Source organism: Artibeus jamaicensis, unplaced genomic scaffold, assembly GCF_021234435.1.
Source record: "Artibeus jamaicensis isolate MK-2021 breed Jamaican fruit bat unplaced genomic scaffold, CSHL_Jam_final contig_65, whole genome shotgun sequence".
Classification (NCBI taxonomy): domain Eukaryota; kingdom Metazoa; phylum Chordata; class Mammalia; order Chiroptera; family Phyllostomidae; genus Artibeus; species Artibeus jamaicensis.
The window spans coordinates 597,220-615,920 of NW_026521913.1; the positions used below are offsets into that span (position 1 = coordinate 597,220).

At 41.8% G+C, this 18,701-nt stretch overlaps 1 protein-coding gene across 1 annotated transcript in view; it reads left to right on the plus strand.

The window, feature by feature from the left end:
• The window catches only part of PCSK2 (proprotein convertase subtilisin/kexin type 2), a 371,029-nt gene that overhangs the window by 348,207 nt on the left and 4,121 nt on the right, over positions 1 to 18,701 (plus strand). Inside the window, exon 11 of the mRNA XM_053670931.1 lies at positions 6,850 to 7,077. Coding sequence (XP_053526906.1) covers positions 6,850 to 7,077 — 228 coding nt within the window. The remainder of the gene's footprint in view (positions 1 to 6,849; positions 7,078 to 18,701) is intronic.

Consider the following 18,701-nt stretch of genomic DNA (forward strand, 5'->3'; position numbering starts at 1 on the left):
ACCTAGGTAGATTCCCATTTTAACATTCCAGCTTCTCCCAGGCTTCTGTCATCATCTAGGCTCCTGCTCTGAATCCAAACCACATCCTCATGGTGGGGGTCCTTCTGCAACCTTTCAAACTGCATGGCCAAGACAGCATGGCTGAAAGAGAGACTGACTGCCCCTGCACCTGGATTTAAATCCTAGCACAGATCTTCCTTCATAACCCTATTTCTGACCCCTCCCACAATGGGTTACACCTGCCAATAGTCTGGTCTCTTCTGCCTTTCTCAGCTGCCATATTGGTCTGGGCAAGTGTGGCCCTGTAATGTAGGAACCACTGCCAAGCTGTTAATACAGGTGCAGCAACCAGGGCACTACCTCTGGGCTGCATCATGGGTTAGAGCCATGGCCAGGCCATTAGCAGCAGACACAGCTTTTAGCATTACTAAAATACTGGCCAAGTTCTTTAGATATGCAAAGTAACTCTCAATGGCCCTGCTCTGCTTCCCCCATCCACCAAGTGATAGCTGTGGGGGGGTTTCTCCATTTTGGGGAACCAAAATTACAATAGAACAATATTTCCAAAACTGACCTTCCAGGGGATGGATTTTTACATGTAAACTCATTATCAAAGTATAACAGATGCTGAGAAAAGTGTACACATATTAGGTATAGCTCAATGACTTATTACAAGGTTAACAGATCCATGTAACCAGCACCCAAATCAAATAGCAGACTGTTACCTAAGTGCCAGTCTGTGCTCTTTTACTCTGAAAGTCTGAGACATTTCCTCATGCTATTGTGTGTTGTTATAGGTCATTCACACTTATTGTGGAATATTACTCCATTATAGATACCTGGGTTTTTTCCACTTTAGGGCTATGATGAGTAATATTGTTGCAGGAAAATGAAGCAACCAGACACCGAGGGTTTGTGGAGTACGAGGTTTATTTTAACGTGCATATGGGCCCAGAGGAGTCAGTATCCAAATTCTGAGCCCCGAGCAAAGAATTCTTGGGGTTTTTATAGTTTACAGGGTCTTCTTGTCTATGTAGCAAAGCGGGTTACAGAAGTGGAATGCAGAAGTTAGTTCTAGCTATGGGGCAGAAGCAGAGTACAAAGGCTAAATTCAGTTTTTAATAGCAGGGGTGTTAATCTCAGTCCTAGCTAATGCACTGTTGTTTACTTATCCCAGACAGCCCCATCATCCTCCCTAGGGCTCCTGGGGCCTGGGCAAATAAAGGTTAAACAGAGGTTTTTCAAAGTTTCCCATATCAATATTGCTACGAACATTCTTGTACATGTCTTTTAGTGAATCTAGGGGCACATTTCTTTTGGGTGTTAACTAAGGAATCAAAATACCGAGTTGGGGGAATACATATGTGCAGCTCTAGCAGATACTGCTGAGTTGCTTTCCAAAATGGATATACCCATTGACACTTCTTCCAGCAGTGTATGAAATTAGACTTGTTCCACAACCCTGTGATATTGGGCATTGTCAGTATTCTACGCTTTGCCACGCTTATGAGTGTAGAAGAACTGCACTGTAGTTTCAATTTGCATTTCCCTGATAACTAGTGAAGTTGAGCGCTGGGGGGAGTTTTGAAAATGATAGATTTCCTACTGTTCACCAAGTCACCAAATACAAATCTTTAGGGATGTATGTCCCAAAAATCTGTCTTTTCAACCCCACTCCAGGATTTACATCAGCAGCCATCCCATTGCTGATCTGTGGAGTGGTGTGTGGCACCCAGAAAGGCAATGGCTGTATAAACCTATGAATAGGTGCTGTTGTGCAGAATGCAAATATCTAGATTCAACCTCTGATTAGATGCTGGTATTAGATCAAAATTGAAAACATGAAATTCAAATAACAATCACTAAACTGAAAGTTAATTTTTCTGTCATATGAAAGATAACAAATTCAGGGTAAGCTTGGGGTCTACTGGGAATCAATGAACCCAGCTCTTTTTCGATTTCTCCCCTTCCACATTCATGTTCTCTAGATGCTGCTGGAAGCCCAGTCATTGTGTTTACATTTCAGGCAGAAAAGGAAAAAAGAAATCCACCACCTGAGTTAGCCTAGTTTTAAGGTTTTTCCAAAAAGTTCCACCCAGTGGCTTCTGCTTATTTATCAATGGCCAGAACTATCACATGACCACCCTAGACAGCAAGGAAGGCTGGGAAATATAGTTTCGTAGCTGATTAATATTGTGGTTCTGAATAAAATTGAGGTTTTCTTAATAAAGAAGGAGAATAGGTATGATAGAAATAATTGCTAGTACCTTCCAGCAACTAAGTGGGCAATCACCTCCTATGGATCTCTGTTATCTTATCTAAAAAGTAGAAAGCTAGACCATCAGTAGTTCTCCTATGACTTTCTGAAACATTGTAGGATTGCTTCAAAAACAATCACGCCTCTAGGAAAGTGCATTTTTTAATTGGATATATGTTTATTTGAGGGTTGAATGTGCCTTAAAGCTGAAAAATTTTTATTTGCTTTTAAATATTGTGACCAGTACTTTTCTAGGAAATAATGTTCTATTCTCTTTTAAGTTACATTAATGCTCAGTATATGATATAGATTTTATTAATAATAATAACAATAATGAATTCTTTATTAAGTGATCAGCACCATGCTTGCTACTTTTCACACAATGATCTACATTTACACCCTATGGCAAACCTCTAATGCCTTTATCCCCATTTTATACATGGGAACCCTGAGCCCTGGATTGTTAAAGTCACATCTAAATTCACCAGGTTGAAAAACAGCAAACCCGAGATTTAAACCCTAGGGATCCTGGGCTCCAACTCCAGGGTCTTCCCTTGGCCCAACCATGGGATTTGGAAGAGCCACCATCTGGGCTGAGGGTCTCACCATTCATTCTGCCCAAGGCAATAGGCCAAATGAATTGACTCTTCCTCAAAAGCTACACACAAAATCAAGTTTCAATTTCTTCAGGATGAGGTTTGGCATATCACAGCTATACCAGAACAACAAGTAAACTGGGTTTTTTTTTCTTCTCACAGTTCATAGTAGTTAGACAAAAAAAGACTGGAAAAACACCAGCCTGACTTGCGAATGCATTTTTTTTTCAGACTGGAAGTAATCTATGCCTTTGAAATTGGTTTATAATCCTGTCAGAGTTTAGAGAATAGACTCTGAATCTTAATGCTAAAAGAAAACAAACATATCTTTACTATTCCAAACATTCCTTCTGCACAAAGAGAAAGCAGTCCAGAGGAATGAAGCTCTTGCTCAGGTTCACACACCTTACTCTTTTCAGATAAAGATCAAACCCAATAACCAGAGGAGTTAAAATTCCATTGGCTTCTAGGATTTACCAGCTGTTAGCAGAAGTCATTTCTCCAACCTCAATACTGCAAACTTTTTTAAACATTTCAGTTTGCAAGTCCTCCAAAGATGCATGTTCTCTCCTGAATTCCCTTTGTTGCCTTGATCATTAGAAGGAAAACTGGGCCCAGGAGAATTTAATACCATAAATAGAACTCTGAAATATAGTGGTGAGGGGTGATCCTCACAAACAGAACTCCAAAACAAAAGTCATTATTTTGTACTTTACTCTTCTTAGCAGGAAGTCGGTAAACCAATTATAAATTTTGGTGAGTGCAGGGCTCTGCAGTAGATGCAGGTCTGCTGATTATACACAGGTGAACAATCTTAAGCATACAATTCACTTGCCAAGACCAGCTTTAGGCGGTTTAAGAAACAGCGCTTCCTGAGTCTCCCTGGTACAAGACTCTTCTTTCAGACACACGAGGCCAGACTCTTCCTGGGCTTTGGACTGGCTTTTCCAAGAGCCACATGCTCTCCTGGCTCAAGACCTCTGCCACATCTGTCCAAGATTTTCTCCACAGTGTCCTGAGTGACCTCTTTCTTTGGAGCCCTGGCCACTCACAATGAATATGTAACCATCCTTCATCTCCTCTAGAAGCCCTGGGTTCCACTTTGATCTCTGTGGGTGCTTCCTCTAAACCAGAGCGATCTGACCCACTCTGAGTGGCCTAGGACCAATCTACTAGCATTATTTATCTCTGAAATACCACAAGTCCTATAAATGATTGGAACCACAATGTTCCAGCTGCACAAACATAACGGTTTTTATTGATAATTTACCCAGGATTTACTCATGCATGGCCTCGTGATAGCTCCCAGATATGTTCCTTATGGTCATACCTGGCCAGATTCCTGCAGCAGCCTCTGACTAGTATGCTCCTGCTTTCTAGTCCCACACTTCTCAAGTCCATTCTCTCTGGAATTGTTTATAAAAATCAGATCACATCTCCCTCTGCCTTTACTGGCTGTCACCAAGAGAAAGTAGCAGTGTTCTAATGTGGGTGAACACCCTGTCATCCTCTCCCACTTACAATTCCTGATTCTCCCTCCCTGTCATACTTGGAGCTTCTGCATTCTTCTGTTTACTTACACTAATCACCTGCACAATGCTTGCTTTCTCCCACCTCTATATACTTCTAGAATCTTCTCTTCCCTAGAACCTCCCTTCTTCCCTGTCTTTTCACTCAGTCACTCTTGCTTGTCCCCTTGACCTTGGCTTAAAATGCCACTTCCTAAAAGATCCTTAAGTTTCTCAAATTTCCTGATAATTGGAAGCCCTGACATTCTCGTTAAAAATGGATATCCAAGCCCAGGTCAGGTCCACAATCTAGAGCCTCCAGGATCATTCCTGGAAAGCTGGGATTTTAAGAAACATCCCAGTGCTGCCCAGGAATTTAGGAACCACTCCCCAGACCAGCTTTGCTTAAGCTTTTGGCTACATATTGGACAAGCCCACAAAATCAACATCTGTGGGTCCTGTCTGATATTATTTTTTTAATGTATGATTCGCTTGCAGCCAAGGTTGAGAATTGCCATCTTAGACCCATGTTCTCACATATCCATGCACAGAAGAATCGTAATGTTGTCTTAAGTGCAAATTCAAAGGCTCACAACCTCCAAGAGGCTGATTCAGGAGAGCTAGGGTTGAGGCCCAGAATCTGCATTTGTCAGTACCCCCCACATCATTCTTACACAGAGGGCTTTGAGGATCACAGTCTGAGACCCCCTTGGTGAAATAACACAGGCTCCACTGTTGGCTCCCTTGGCATTCTAGCTCCCCTTTCTTGACATCACTTTCTCTTTTTATTTATTTTTTCTGTTTTATAGGTATATAATTAACATACAGCGTTATATATGTAAGTTTAAGGTGTACAGCATGATAGTTTAACTTACATATATTGTGAAATGATTAACACAATATGTTTAGTTAACATCCATTATCTCATACAGATACAATAAAAAGAACAAAAGCATTTTGGGATCTAATTCAAAGCTTCAAACCAATGAACACTGCATGTGTTAAAATTTCATCAAATGACTTATGTTGTTTCCAGTCCTTTGAATTCTGAAGAGAATATGGATTTTTCAACTTTTTTGACCATGACGCTCAGTGAGAAATAAATTTTGGATTGCACACATCCAATACACACACCAAAAGTTCCATAAAAAAATAGTTTTCCATATTATATGAAATGTATACTGTTCTTCTTTTCCATGTCATTCATTTTTCAGTGAGAGTCCCATCTATTAAATCACTGGTTCTCAACCTTAGCTTTCTATTGGAATGAACTAGGAAGTGTTAACAGTTTTTAAAACCTGAGTCCTACTCCTATAAAGTCTGATTTAATTGGTCTGAGGTATGGCCTAAGCAGTGGAATTTTAAATGACCCCACCAGAAGGATTTTATGTGCATCCCCAGTAGGTAAAGTGCAGTAAGTTGATTTCCTAGCCCACAGATTACTCATGATTTGCAGTTTGAAAAACACAGACACCAAGTAACATCAGACACTAATTTCCAAAAACAATGGCATTTGCAGATAGACTTGTTTTGTCACTGAACCATGTGCCAATGGCTGCCCTATGCCCTGGACACTAACAATAAAAGTGTGTAGAAGATATTATCTTTGCCCTTGAAGAGTGACAGCCTCATTTTTACAAATAAAACACACGCATGTAGCCAACACCCAGATCAAGAAACAGAGTACTGCCAGCACCCAAAAGGCCCTTGTGTCCCCTACCCCACCAATACTAACCATTAACATGACCTCTAACAACACAGATTAGTTTTGCCGGTTTTTATACTTTAAACAAGTAGAATAATATAATATATTCTCTTCAGTGTCTGGCTTCCATAATAGGTTAACATTCTATTTGTAAGATTCATCCAAATTATTCAGAGTAGCAATATTTCATTCATTCTTATTGCTTTATAGTATTCCCCATCCTATAAATACACCTCAACTGATTTATTCATTTTCCTCTGGATGGGCATTTGAGGGCTTCACAATTTGAACATTTGAATATTCTAGCAGATATTTCTGGTGAATATACACACAGGGTTTTGTGGGATATATACCTAAGAACTTCTGGACCATAGCTTAAGTATATGGACAATGTTCAAAGACATAACCAAATAGTTTCCCAAAGTGTTTGTAATAATTTACATTCCTAACAACAAAGTACATGAGTTCCAGTTATTCCACATCTTTCCCAATACTTGGTATTGTCAGTCTTTTCATTTTAGCCATTCCAGTGTGTGTGTATTAGAATGACATTTGAAATAAATGTCAGTAAAAAAGACAAGTTTATATATTTATAAAAAATATAAATTTATATATATATATAATGGTTTTAAATAGCGTGGAAATTCTCCCTTGACTTGGGGGTTCCACACATGTTCCAAATCTTACAAGGGGTTTTTGCCTTACATTAGTCATTGTGTCTTTCTCCCTCTCTCTCCCTCCCTTTTGCCTTGTTCTTAAACTCTCTCTGCCTCTGGTCTGCAGCCTAGATCTAACATGGAGAGACATGCAGCATCTGACTGTGCTCACCTCAAAACGAAACCAGCTTCATGATGAGGTTCATCAGTGGCGACGGAATGGGGTCGGCCTGGAGTTTAATCACCTCTTTGGGTACGGGGTCCTTGATGCAGGCGCCATGGTGAAAATGGCTAAAGACTGGAAAACCGTGCCGGAAAGATTCCACTGTGTGGGAGGCTCAGTGCAGGATCCTGAGTAAGTGGGGTCAGGGGTTCTTCTGCTGCATGGGGAAATGGCCCAGAGACAGTGCTGTGACATTGGAGTCAATATGAGATTCCCTCTCCATGTCAGGGAAATGAGCTGGATTTGATTCAGGGACAACAAGCTTCGGGCGATCTATAGCACTGCACAACTGGGGGTTGGGGAGTGCCACTTACATAGAACACAATTTGTAACTCAGAACTCCTGCTTGCTTGTAGGTGTGTTAAATGTTTCAGTGGCTTATTCCATTATTTTTAATTACAAAAACCATCCAGTGTAACCAGCTCCCAGATTAGTAAACAGAACATAATCAATATCCCAGAAGGCCACATATCCCCTTCAACCAGAATCTCCCAAGGGTAACCGCTATTCTTCTAACTCCATAGATTATTTTTTCTATTTTATAATTAATATAAATGGAATCATGTTTATGTTTCCTTCACATCTAGATTGCTTTGCTCAAAATTATGTTGAGAGATTTAAACATGGTTAGTGTGTACTTGCAGTTCATTTATTCTCATCGTTAAATAGTGTTCCTTTGTGTGACTATAACACAATTAATTTATTCATTCTACTTGTGAGACAATGTAGGAACTTGATTTAATTCTAAGTGAGGTGGGTATACATTTGAAGGAATTTAAGTGAGAAGTTTCCCACATAGAAATTACTAGGCTGGTCACAGGTACTTACTTCCCTTCCAGCTTCCCATTATAGCAAGAGGATTGGACAATAGGGTCCTTCTTTATTTAGTTTTTTTTTCATTTGTCCATCAGCAGAATAGAAATAGCAATTTTTATCATTGTTATGTCTAGTTAAGGTATTATGTATATAAAATGAAATGCACTGACACATGCACTGACCAGCAGTGCCTGCGGCGTCATGGGTGAGACAAGAGACAAATTCACAGAGACTTCCGAGTCCTGTGGAGGAAAAGGGCCTGCAAGGCTACTCCCTCAAGGGGAGAGAGCCTCAGAATGGCCTCACCACCCTCTCAAGGGGAGAGCGGCTTGGAGCGGCTGGGCAGCTCTCTCAAAGGGAGACAGAGTGCACTGACCCTTGCCTAGACAGGCTTTTATTGGGTGTTTTGCACAGGAGTTCAGGTACCGCTTATTAATCATTGCCAGGCAGTAAACAGTAGATAGTATACAAAGAACCATTAGGGCTTCTTCTAAATCAGGGTCTGTCAGCTAAAAGGCTACAGAACTTTGGGCACATAAACTCACTTTTTGCTCAGGCCCTTATCATTTAACTAAAAGCATTCTCGGCAAAGCAGGTCTCACAGGGTTTCACATATTCCTTCTCAGGCCTAATTACCCAGGGAGCCCGCCATTCCCAGCACAAGGCTGCACCACCCTCTGTCATTGTTTCCAAGCTTAAGTCAGGCAGAGGAGGCATATAACCAAGGAATTCTTGGAGACTTCTCACAAACAGACTGAGGACTCAGGCTTCGTCAAAACCAGGGGGATCGGGGGTGAGGGCCCATCAGCCCCTTACTTCATAGCCCCCAAGTCCTTCCCTGGGGCCTCTATGTGATCATGCCTGGCTTAGGTGGTTCCCCCCCTTGAGGAATCTTACCCATCATTGGCTAACTGATCAAACACTGGGGGCCAGTTGTGAAAAAAGGAGCAGAAGCTGTGCTCCTGCCAGGGAGATAAACTTTGTCTCCTTAGTGGCTTATGGTCCAAAGGTCACTCACTCAGCCTTAGCCATGGGGGGGTTTCAGATCCTGAAACCAGGCAGGCCGGTTCCCAACAATGCACAGAACTTAAGTGTATCATATGAGTTTTTGATAAATAAAAACACCTGAGTAACCACCATCCAATAAAGAACTAGAACATTCCATCACTCCAGAAAAATTTCTTGTGCCCCCTTCCAGTTAGTCTCCACATTCCACAGACAAGCACAGTTTTCATTCCTGTCCCCATAGATTAGCTTTACATTTCTTGGGCTTTATCTGACTAAATTGCATGCTTTCTTTGATTTAACATTATGTTTGTGAGATCAAGTCATTATGTGCAGTAATAGCCCACTTATTTCCATTGCTATGTTATATTCCATTGTGAGGATACACCTCCAGTACTTTTGTCATTTAAATGGTGGTAAAATCCATCTCAAGCCACCCCTCACCCTGGCCTTCACTCTCTTGATCATCGGGGCTTGGCCAGAGTCAGAGCCCTCTCACAGTACATCCCTCCACTCCCCGTTGGTCCTGGAAAGATCTGCAGCTTCTGTTAGTCAGTTACCCAGATCTGGATTCAAATCTTAATTTCATCAAGTTAGAAAATACTTGGACCTCTCTGAACCTCTACTTTAGCAATTCTCAACCTTTGTACTCTGACCCCAGTTGGCAGAATGGTGAAATCTATGGACCGCATCTCAGTATACTATTTTTAAATACTTTAGATGAAATATGTAGGATTACAAAGAAAGCCAAGTATATCGAAACCAGTGTAAGTTTTTGTAAACAAATTCATGTTGAAGTAATATGGTCCTTTGTTTTACCAACACATTAAGTAAAAATGTGTTCTGCCATTCCTAGTGCCAAGTCTAATGGCCATGATAATTTCAGAACTGTCATAATAACCAAAATGCTACTTCAAAATAACTGCAAAGACTATAAGGAGATATGCAAATCTCTGGGAATTTTGGTGACAAATTGAGGAACTGCTAATACTACTCCATCATGGGCCTGCATTCTTAATCAAAGAAGAAGCTATTTCCATTATAAGTTAGTAAAAATTAAGATGCAGTGATTTTTTTTTCTGTACAAATTGATATGCTCCTTGAATTCTGCTCTTATTGGTCCCCAAACAAGGATCTCTTCTCTCTTTCTTCACCAGTAAAATGGATCTAATATCTCTGCCCTCACCTGTGGGGAGCCTTTAGTGAGACAATCAGCATAGAGCTGACACACAGCAGGCACTCAGTAAATGTGACTTTGGTTTTCCCTCTTACTCATGACTTTTGACACTCTTAGATCACAACTGTACAAAAAAGGTAAGATAATAATCTTACAGAATTTTGAATGCATATTTGCCTAATTCTTACATGAATTCAGAATTGTGTATCCTTTTAACTGACAGCATTTGCCCATGGGTCAACGTCTTCCATGTTTATTCGCTGAGTTCCTACAAAGCGGCACCCAGTGGATTGTTGCAGAACTGAGTTTAATTTTCCAGGGACTAGTCCATAATCTCAGTAGTACTACATTGGAAAACAAAGCTTCAGCACAAGTCCTGAATTTTTTAAAACAGAGCATCACAAGTCCCATGTGATATATATAAAATACATCAGAGTTCCGCAGAACTCTGCTGTATTTCTATCAGTTTCTCCAAAGCTGCTGTATACATAGATCATTTCTGTCTGTCTTTGTACCACTCCACTTGACGACAGGCTTGTACTTGGACCCAACAGTTTGGTTGACTCGAGTCTATTTCACAGAGGCTGCAAGTGTAAGTAAAGGAAGGAACTTTTATGGGTACCTACTATGTGCATGCCCTTTACAATCATATAAGTTTCATAGACACCCTATTGTTCACCTCACACAGTCAGGGTGTGAATATTTTGCAGCAATATTAACAATAAGCTCATCCCATGTTGTATCTCAGGAAGACACACCAGTACATGCCTGGCATGAGGCCTTTTACATATACCATTTGTATTTAATCCTCATAAGTCCAGGAGATATGTGCTATTATTATTACTTCTTACTGGTGAGGAAGCTGAGTTGATGCATAAAGCATAAGAGATTTGTTCAAGGTCGTGAATGGGCAGACCAGGACTTGAAACAAAGCCCATTTGAATGCAAACCACAGGCTTTTTTCCGTGTAAGACATTGACTTTAGTGAGCTCCTGCTGTGCATTCAGGCCCTGTATTAAAGCATCCCTGCATTGGCTCAGGAGTGTCATCAGAGATGAGAAGAGGCTCAAAAAGGCTAAGGGCACACACACCAAAGGTCACCCAGCCACAGCCACTGAGCAGTCAAAGTGGAATTTGAACCCAGACCCCCTGACTCTAGAACTCTACCCTGTGAGGGGTCTCAATGGATCTCAGTGATTCTCCAGTGGAAGAGGTGAGGCTCAGGGGAATCAGAAGGACCTGGGAGGTTTTTTTATTGCCCTCCCCACCAGGACTCTGAAACACCTACCTAGTGGGTAGTCGCCCTTCCCTAAACCCCATAACTACTGTTCCAGAGACCGTGTCACTGCCAGGTCTACAGACAGAGGACCAAACAGAGACAAGACCTGGACATCAGAGACATTGAAATGGGGAATTGAAGGGTAAATCTTATTCACCATAACTAACTTTACCCAATGTAAACATTAAGCAGGCATTCACAACTATGCTTCCTTTGATAGAGTTCAGAATAATTTTTTGAGTGATTTGGAAGGACCAGAAGACTTGCTGCAGTGGTGGAAATGTTCTACACCTCAGTGTCCAATACAATAGCTTGTGGCTATGAAGTGCTAGAAATGTAATTAGTGTGATGAGGAACTAAAGTTTCCATTTGATTTACTTTTATTGGTAGTTCATTTAAATTTAGCCACACAAGGCTAGAGTTCATCTCCGACAGGTTGGCTCTAAGGCACATCAGTTGATTACATGGTAATAGAGAGATGCTAGATAGCACAAGAAGAACAAGATGTGTAAATTTAATAATATTGGCTTTGTGAGGGGATGTGCAGGATGTCCAGCCTGCTAGGAAGCTGAGCCAGTCCATTTCACAGCCCGTGTTCCTCTTACTCAGGCCCACTGCTCACTCCCCACACACAGACAGCAGGATTCTCCAGAGGCCAGACTGTCTATCTGAGGGTGGCCCTGACAGAATGCAAGCCCAGAGCTGCCACCTATTAAGACCTATTCTCAGACAGTCACCAAGCTAGCACTCTTCTCCCACCTTGTCATTTAATCATGGAAGGCAGAAGGTTGGCATCACTAGTCTCATTTTACAGGTGAGAAAACAATGGCTCCGCAGGATAAAGTGAATGGTTCTAGTTCACAGAATGAACAACTCCACTGTTTAACTAGTCTGCAAAGGCTTGGGACCTGGAACTTTTCCCCTATTGCAAAGAGGGATAGATTTACAAAGCAAAACTTGCCGAGAAGGAAAGGCTTTCAGTGTTAGCGCTTTCTTGGAGGCTCCGCCAGCAGGCAGGAGCCCAAACATCTCTAGTAGGCAGTGCCACTGGAGCCCTCTCCAGTTAGTAGCACATCCGCTACATTCACAAGGAACAGGAAAGTGGCTTAGTTGCAGTGTTTAGGGGAACGGTCAGCTTGGATACACTGAGGCCTCTTAATCGAGGTACATGTGGATATCAGACCTTATTTTCTGAGGCTGCACAGACAAGAAGGGTGGATCTCTACTGATCTCTGAGCCTTGTACATTTGTGAGTGGAGTGGGAGAAGGAAGGAGAAAGATGAAGGGCCTATGCTGAGATGCATGACAGTTTATCTCCCAGTCTCTGCATATGCTTAACATTCTGTCGTAATCCACATAAATGTTGAGTTTGGAGCCAGAGCCAATGCTGGAAATATTTTGTCTATGTCCATCATTTTATAGTTAAGAAATTCTGAGCCCCAGAGATGTGAACATCCCAATAGCTTACAACTAACTAGGAAGTTTATCCCGTATCATCAGTGGTATTTTTATTGAAAGGAAATTGGAGAGGATTTCAGCACTAACACATTTGGGCCCTCCACAAGATGGGGATGTGGTCCGTGTGGTTTAGTGGTGCATCCTCAGAGTCTAGAATAGCACCTGGCACCTAGTAGACACACAAGAAATATTTTTTACATGAATGAATAAATGGCTATGCAGCCACCATCACCTGGGTACAAAGAAGATATATAAATGATGGCAATAGGACCAGTGGACCTGCCAGGGAAGTTGGAGGCACAGCCTTGTTGGAAGGACTCTGCATTCCTCAGTGCCCTCTGCTTGGTCAACCACTCTGCACCCAAATTTGTTCTCAGATGAAATTGAGCTAGGTCTAGAGCAGATATTTTTGGTAGAGAACTCAGAGGCTGGACAGAGAAGTCCAGAGGGCAATGCCCAGGCTGGCTGTGTCACTGGCAGAGGAGGCCCTTATCACCATGAATTGCACTCCTGAGAGCTTAGGCAACTGCCACTTGCTGTGATGTGCACAAAAAAAAGCCTCTGAGTGGGGTGAGTGGTGATTGTCAGGTTTATGGGTTTCCTCAGCATTAGTCTTCCCAGAGAAACAGTCAATTTGGAAAGCAATTTTCTAAAGAGACTTTATCAGGAGAGTCAGTGAAGGGTGCTCAACTAAATAAGAGGGGAAAATAACACTAGCTGCGTGTGTCTGCACTGAACCAGCCGCAGGCAGTGAACAGAGCATCAGTGGCAACACACAGTTGTCCCTACTTTGAGGCCAGGGCACTGGGCTTATATAACCCCATATTTGCCAGGCATCAGCCAAGCCTGGCACAGCATGTGACCTGCCAGTCACTTCCACTGCCATTGCCTGAGGGCAATTCTGCAGGGAAGAGGACAGCTGAGAGCCAAATTGGCAGCCAAAGCTCAAATCAGCTATGGAGAAAATCTGGCTGAGGCCCTGTGGTCTGGTGGAACCCCGTTAGCCATGGTGTGCCTCATGGTTGTCTCAGGCTTGGTTCAATTCCTATTTTTCTTCTTTGATCATATGAAATCACCTCAGCCTGGAATAACTTCTCTCTTGTGCAAGGGAACTAACTTGTCATGTATTTACAGAAACTCCATGAATGGTGGGCTATGGATGTGATTTCCAGCTGAAGCAGCCATCTTTTTTCAAATTCTTAGCCAAGGAAGAACTACTTTTAGTTTTTCTAGGGAACTAATGTCACTTTTCTGCCAGAATTTTCACAAACTGACTTGTAAATGGACTGTCTCTCTGTGAACTTCAGTCCATAAGTGCTCCAGATGCAAAAGGGGACCAAAAAATGAGATTTTTTAGGATCCACCTTGTGTTGAGAATCCTTGTGATAATAGTGATTATTGCATCTGACAATGATTAGTGATGCTTTATAGCACCTAGAATGGCTATTACTCAGGGTAACAGTCTCTATTTGTTAACTCGTGAATTTCCTTCTTGATTTTTTCTTGGTGGCCTGGCCTGCAGAATAGGAAAAGGGCTTAAACCCAACCCAGGACTCAGAGCCAGGGTCTCTCTTTCTGCTGTAGGCTCCTCTATCTCCCTCTGTTACCACCACCATGCTTCTTAGAGAGTTCCAGAGCACCCGTGACGCCACTCTAGAAGGAAAGCCTCCACTCTGGACCTACCTGCTTGTCTGTGTAGAAACTCAGTGACAGAATGTGGCATTTCACTTACACCACAGGTGGCAAACACAAGGTCTGCGGGCCAAATCCAGCCCTCCACCCTGTTTTATCCCACTTGGCACCTTGTTTCTACCCAGCGGCAGTGCCAAGCTCCTTGCCCCTAGTTAAGGAGTAGTTACAGTTAGACAGTTCTAAAATTACATTCGGCCCTTTGAATACAACCACAAGGCTGATGTGGCCCCTGGTGAAAGTGAGTTTGACACTCCTGACTTACACCTAAGATTCTGGACATTCCAGAAGCCTCCAGAAAGGTGGCCAGAAAACCAGCATAACGGGATCCACCATTTACCCAGCTGCTTTTCCTAGACCCCTGTGAGCCACAGCAAAAACAGAAGCTCCAGACACCTGTGTGGTGGTGCTGTTATCAAGTTTAAAGTACACATAGGCAAACAATTTAGATGTGTGCAATTCAATACAGAAGCAACTAGCCACTTGCAGCTATTTAACAAAATTAATGGCTAAAATTAAATTAAATTAATTAAAAATGCAGTTCCTTCCTCACACTAGTCACATTTCAAGTGCTCAATAGCCACATGTGGCTACTGCATTGAACAGGACAGATACAGAACATTTCCATCATTACAGAAAATTCCAGTAGCCAGTGCTGGTCTAGACATTTGTAATTAAACAATACATATGAGTGTGTATGTATTTTATCTCCACAGCAGCTCTTCAAGGTAGGAAGTAATATCCCCATTTTACAGGTAAGGAAAATTAGCTCAGACAACTCAGATGCCTTGCCCATAATCAGACCTTTAGTCCATCATTCATAGCTTTCTGCCTGATTTATCAGCTTACCTGTTATATGTCTGACATAACAGGTTCTGAGTACACAGCATCTTCTTTGAGAGATCCAGGTATTGGTTACCCATACACTGACCTCCAAAGCTGACCTAATGCCTGCTTTTCACCACACTGATTTCCCCAGAGCTGGTGCTAGGATTGCCTCCTGCACCATTGTCACTGGATCTCCTTGGCCAATGAATGCTTCGTGCATTACTCAGCATCAGCATCCATGCAGAGTACACACAACAGCACTCCATGAAGCTGTTTAAGTATATTTTTTCAAGTTTCTCAGGAGACAGTTGTCTTTACCAAGGAGCAGCAGGGTGAGCTTCAGGCTTGTGGTCTTGGCTCCAAGGGCAATGCAGAACCAAGGCTTGGCTCTGAGCCAGGTGTGTGACCAGCATCTATTTTTGTATGTGGTCTACAAGATATAAATTTTAAAATATTCACCATTTTATGCTCCAACATAAAAGGCATGTCAAAGAAGAATGCTAATAGAGGCAAAGGGCCAGGAAAGGGGAACTAACATCATGTGCCAGGTACCGTGCTCAGTGTTCTCAGGAATGGTCTTATTTAACCTCACAAAACCCACCTGCAGCGACATTGAGACTTCAAGTATTTGAATAACTTGTCCTAGGTCTCCTGACAAGTTAGGAGCAGAAAATCTCTCCCAAATAGTTTTGTTCCCAAAGTCTGGAGTGTTTCCATTACACCATGCAATCTTCAGAAGTAATTTCCTTTATTATGTTTCTGGTGCAAGAGCTTTTGAGCATCTAACCTTAAAGGAGATTGGTTGTACATAAAGACAGATGAAATGCTTAGACCGACCCTTCATTGGGTTCCAATATGAGACTCCCAAATTTCCATGATTTTTCAAATGACTGTTCTTCTCTAGGATTATTTAACCCAATTTCAGGTTTTTTCCATGACAATAACAATTACATTAGCAAGAACCTTCATTTATCAAGGTACTTATCACTTTAAAAGAAAGGCACTATGAGCTTCTGTCTCAGTCTGGTTGTCCCAAAAGTAGACCCTGACATGGGACTTGGATGCTAACAATTTTTTATTTTTTATTTTAGTTGTATGTTTTCCATTACCATTTATTAACCTTGCAGCCCCTCCCTCCACAATCACCACACTGTTGTCTATGTACATGAGTCCTTTTTCTTTTGGGCCTGATTCCCCCAACCCCTAATCCTCCACGTCCACACACAGAGCTGTCAGCCTGCTCTCTATGAATCTGTCTCTATTTCCCCTGTTAGTTCAGTTTGTTTATTAGATTCCACATATGAGTGAAATCATATGATACAAAATTTGTCTTTCTTTGACTGGCTTATTTCACTTAGCATAATGTTCTCCACATCCATCCATGCTGCCTCAAAGTGCAGAATTTTCTTCCCTTTTATACCTGTGTAGTATTGCATTGTGTAAATGTCCCATAGTTATTTTATCCACTCATCTCTTGATGGAGATTTGGGTGCTTCCATATCTTGATGATTATAAGTAATGCTGCGATGAACACAGGGATGTTTATGTCCTTTCAAATTAGTATTTTGGGTTTCCTCAGATAAATTCTAGAAGTGGAATTGCTGGATCATAAGGCACATCCATTTTAATTTTTTTAGGCATCTCCACAGTGGCAGCACCAATCTGCATTTCCATCAACAGTTCATAAGTGTTCCCCTTTTGCCGCATCCTCACTAGCCCTTGTTGTTTGTTGATTTATATTTTAAGTATATTTTATTGATTATGCTATTATAGTTGTACCATTTTTTTCTCCCTTTTATCCTCCTCTTCCTTTCACCCCCTTCCCCCCAGTGTCCCTCTCCATAGTTTATGTCCATGGGTCACACATATAAGTTCTTTGGCTTCTCCATTTCCTATACTATTCTTAACCTCCTTCCTGTCTATATTGTACCTATTAATTATTCTTCTTATTCCCTGTACCTTTTCCCCCATTCTCCCTCCTCTCACTCCCCACTGATAACCTTCCACGTGATGACCATTTCTGTGAATCTGTTCCTGTTCTAGATGTTTGCTTAGCTTGTTTTTGTTTTTTAGGTTCAGTTGTTGATAGTTGTACATTATCATTTTGCTGTTCATAGTTTTGATCTTCTTTTTCTTAGACAAGTCCCTTTAACATTTCATATAATAAGGGCTTGGTGATGATGAACTCCTTAAACTTGACCTTATCTGAGAAGCACTTTATCTGCCCTTCCATTCTAAATGATAGCTTTGCTGGATAGAGTAATCTTGGATGTAGATCCTTGCCTTTCATGACTTCAGATACTCCTTTCCAGCCCCTTCTTGCCTGCAACGTTTCTTTTGAGAGATGAGCTGAGAGTCTCATGGGCACTCCTTTGTAGGTAACTGTCTCCTTCTCTCTTACTGCTTTTAAGATTCTCTCCTTATCTTTAATCCTGGGCAATTTAATTATGATGTGCCTTGGTGTGTTCCTCCTTAGGTCCCCCTTCTTTGGGACTCTCTGAGCTTCCTGGACTTCCTAGAAATCTATTTCCATCACCAGATTGGGGAAGTTTTTCTTCATTATTTGTTCAAATAAGTTTTCAATTTTTTGCTGTTGTTCTTCTCCTTCTGGCACCCCTATAATTCAGATATTGGAATGTTTCAAGCTGTCCCAGAGGTTCCTCAGACTCTCTTCATTTTTTTTTAAATTCTTGTTTCTTTGTTCTGTTCCAGTTGAATGTTTATTTCTTCCTTTTGTTCCAAATTGTTTATCTGAGTCTTGATTTCCTTCCTGTCATGGTTAGTTCCCTGAATATTTTGCTTTATTTCATTTCGGGTATCTCATTTGTTCTTTCATTATTTGACCAAGCTCAATCAGTTCTGTGAGCATTTTGATTACCAGGGTTTTAAATTCTCCATCAGATAGGTTGGATATCTCCTCATCGCTTACCTCTCTTTCTGAAGTTTTGCTCTCTTTCATTTGGGCCATATTTCTTTGTCTTGGGGCACCTGTTAAGTTGTAAGGGGGTGGGGCCTTAGGTATTCGCCAGGGCTGGCAAACCACCATCACTGCATTTTGGTGCTCTGTGTACGGGAGAAGTCAGAGAGAAAACAATGCCACTTGCTTGGCTTTTGCCCGGCTTTCAATCACTTCCCCTGCTACCCAGAATAAAATTGGGCCCTTCTGGTGCTGATTCCTAAGTTGGTGGGTTTGTGTATGTTTTAGGACCCTGTGGGTCTGTCCAACAGATTCTCCTATGACACTGGGAGTTTCTCCTGTCACCACAACGCCTACAGGTTTTTACTGTGAGAGGTTTTGAGGCTTTAGTTTCCCATACTGGAACCCTGGGTTGTGTGGTCTGTCTCACTCCCCAGTTGTCCCTTCAAGCTTATCCACACATGAATGTGGGACTGCCCGGTCCACCAACCATCACTTCACTCAAATGGTCTGTCACCTTGCCACACATCCTCACTGCCCCTGGTGCCCATCTCGACCCCTCCTACCAGTCTGGATGAATGTTTCTT